At 42.4% G+C, this 3,245-nt stretch overlaps 1 protein-coding gene across 1 annotated transcript in view; it reads right to left on the bottom strand.

The window, feature by feature from the left end:
- Positions 1-1,385: 1,385 nt before the first annotated feature.
- LOC138017089 (ran GTPase-activating protein 1-like) overlaps positions 1,386-3,245 on the bottom strand; it is a 19,844-nt gene continuing 17,984 nt past the window's right edge. Inside the window, exon 11 of the mRNA XM_068864288.1 lies at positions 1,386-1,511. Coding sequence (XP_068720389.1) covers positions 1,464-1,511 — 48 coding nt within the window. The 3' untranslated portion in view covers positions 1,386-1,463. The remainder of the gene's footprint in view (positions 1,512-3,245) is intronic.

Genomic DNA, 3,245 nt, shown 5'->3' with positions numbered 1-3,245 from the left:
CTGTTTTGACCGTAGGTTAAATACATTACAGTTTTATATCAATTTGGAGTGACTATACACTTCAGACAAAGCCATCCTGTTGCTTTGGATTTCACAGATTTCAAATCTTGATCTTTTTCGTTGAAAAACTGTTGAAAGCCAACTTAAATATTTCAAAAGCACCAAAGCCCCAGGTGCAGGCCAGCGCACATGCAATACAGTTTACACGGAGCAGACATACAAGGAATGGGCTTCTGCGTAAACGAGCGCATATGCGACACGCTTGCACGAAGCACACGAGCAAGAAGGGTCTGCCTTCTCTTCAAAGCGAGTCCAAGTGCGAAGTTTTCTTATGAAAATTAGTTCTCATTCATATGTAAATCGAACTAATTAACTTCACAAAAACTTCGCACTTAGACTCGCTTTGACGAGGACACAGACATGAACTCGGAAATGGCCTATAGAGCGTTTTCACTCACGTGACCAGCAGCCATATTGGATTACTGAGAGAAAAGAAAGTATTTGCATAAAAATAGAGTTCAAATCCCAGAGGATTAGTTTGGTACACCATCATGGCTGCCATTCCTTTGTTTTGGAACACCAACATGGCCGCCGTGACGTCATGTGAAAACGCTCTATTAAACCTGGTTAAGAACCCTAACTGACTCAAGGGCGGAAACCAGTACTGTAGGCGATTTACAAAGCGTGGTGAATCCGGCTTCAGGACGACAGAGGACAATTTCCAGCGACTGATTTCGGTTGTGACGACAAAGGATCCGTCACAGTTAGGTCGCAGCCGTCGTTGTCGTCGCCCTTGTTTCAAATCCGGAAAAGGATCATTGATCCAAGATCACTTGGATCATGATACATCAAAGCAACCGATGAATCGTTTCCGAACATGACCGACCTGACGTCACGCGTAGGAGCGGCAAGTCACTGCGATTTTTTATAATTCTGCCGAATTTCTTCTTCAAGCGCCAACGGCCAAACTGCGTTTTGGCTTCCATCAATCAAACTTCCGACACTAAGCCGAGACTTGAGCCGAAACCACAGATGCCAAAATCAATTGAAGCACTGCATAAGCTATACCAGTGAGCATCTTCGGCTCCCACGATACATTCATACGTTCGAACTCGACTGGAAAGCGACGGAATCTGTACGACTCGATCATTTTACTGAAGAACCTCTACAAAGATATCATAATGGTATTCCAGCTGGGAACTAAGCAAAAACTCCACTTCACTTTTCAGAAACGGAATCGATCTTCCTGGCTATGTTTGGAAATTTGATTGATGAAAGCAAAAAGCAGTTTGGAGTTTTGCGCCGGAAGGTAGATTCCGCAGAATTATGAAAATCGCAGTAAAAATCGTTTAACAAAGACCGCAACGAAATTCGGTGGTTCTTACTTGGAAATAAAAGCGATGAAGAAGGCTTTCAGATGCCTTGGAAAATAAGGTTGTTTGGCCGGCATGGGTCCAGAGACATCAGTGGGCCAGAAGATATCTTTGGCAGACTCTATCTTTTGCTTCACCCTTAAAAAGAAACAATGCAAGTTAAGTTGATCAACCATAGGGTGGGTTTTTTGTTTAGTCTCTGTTTACGACACACAGAAGGCCCATCAGGGCCGGCGCTTATCTCCCGTTTCCGCAGAATGAAGCGACTAGGAGTCAGTTATCTACTCCCCACTGGATGGGATGCTGGTCCATCGCAAGGGTTACCCCGAGGCATTTTCGTCCGGTACCCATTTCTTACAACCTAGGTGGATGTGGATGAGAGGCACCGTGAGAGTAAAGTGTCTTGCCCAAGAACACAACACAATGTTCCCCAGCCAGGACCCGAACCCGGACCACTCGATCCGGAGTCGAGCACTCTAACCATGAGGGCACCGCGTTGTTGGTGTAAACTTTGTGGCTTTAGGTTGACCGTAATGCCATGAGTCATTCCGGGTTCCCTCTCAATAGCGAGTCAAACGTTAGAACATTTTGGGGGAACAATTAAAGGGAACCCACAATCCTTGTTAAGAATAAAATGTTAACTAAAATTTAAAATAATGTTTGCCATCAACTGTTTACTTAATCTTTTTTTTTTAATAAAGTTTAAAAAGGTGTTTTGAATCAGGTAAAGATATTAATCTGAGGAATGCGTTTAAATGAACTAAAACCCAATTCTTCTCTTGCAAACATGTTAGCCAGCGTTTTGTTTTTTTCTTAAACCGGCAAGCTAAAATGTTTCCAAGAGAATTAACACAGGGTGGTTTAGGTCTGTGGTGCTTTGTCGGAAGAGAGTGAAACGATGCGAAAAAAAAAAAAAAATATTTGCTTTTATCAATAAGAGTTGATAATTGACCACCGTACTTAAGAGTGGATGAGTTGAATTGTCCGAGCGCAAGGCTTTAGTGAGAGCCGAAACTGGTGGTTTTCAACCAATCTCTTGAAACTGAAGTGACAGTGGTGTCATGTACAAATTCTGGCGGACGAAAAAAAAACAAAGCAGCTAACCGAGAATTTTGTTTTTGTTTTTCGTCCACCAAGATGGCGGCGATCGATTGCGTCACGTGAAAACCACCTACAGGGCAATATTCAATGTGTTATATAAAGAATAGGCCATTTCCGAGTTGCCTGTTTGTCTCGGTTTCGAAGTGAGTCTTGGTGCTCAACTATTGAAAGGGAAAAATGAGTTTGATTTTGCATAAGAATACGCAACTCATTTCCATTTGAAAGTTGGTGCACCATGACTCGCTTTGGAAACTGAGACATGCAGCAACTCGGAAATGGGCTATTCTTTTGATATTTAAATTTGGCCAACCACAGAACAAAAGAACCTTTGTTTCGACAGCCAATAGATCTCTCTCATTGATAATTCAGTAGCATGCATAGCAATAATTAGCATAGCTTAATAAGCATCAAGTGAAGCTATGATCCTCGCAGTCCCCAGTTCATATATGATCCATTTCATATAACATTTCATCGTTGACCCATTCCTCACGGGAACATTGGAACCCACAAATGACTAGTTCCCAACGTTAGTGGCTTCATAGCTCAGTTGGTTAGAGTGTCGCACCGGTATCGCGAGGTCACGGGTTCAAACCCCGTTGAAGACCTGAATTTTTTAGGCTTCTTTACGGAATTGCAAAAATTGCATTCATATCTGCGAGGATCATAGCTTCACTTGATTTCATATCCGCAGTTCATATATGATCCATTTAATATATCATTTCATCGTTGACAATAAGCATAGCACATTAATGACGATAGGTGACGTAACGG

The sequence above is a fragment of the Montipora capricornis genome, chromosome 9 (assembly GCF_036669925.1).
Source record: "Montipora capricornis isolate CH-2021 chromosome 9, ASM3666992v2, whole genome shotgun sequence".
NCBI lineage: Eukaryota > Metazoa > Cnidaria > Anthozoa > Scleractinia > Acroporidae > Montipora > Montipora capricornis.
Note: the sequence above shows the minus strand (reverse complement) of the source record. Positions and strands in the feature narration are given on the sequence as shown.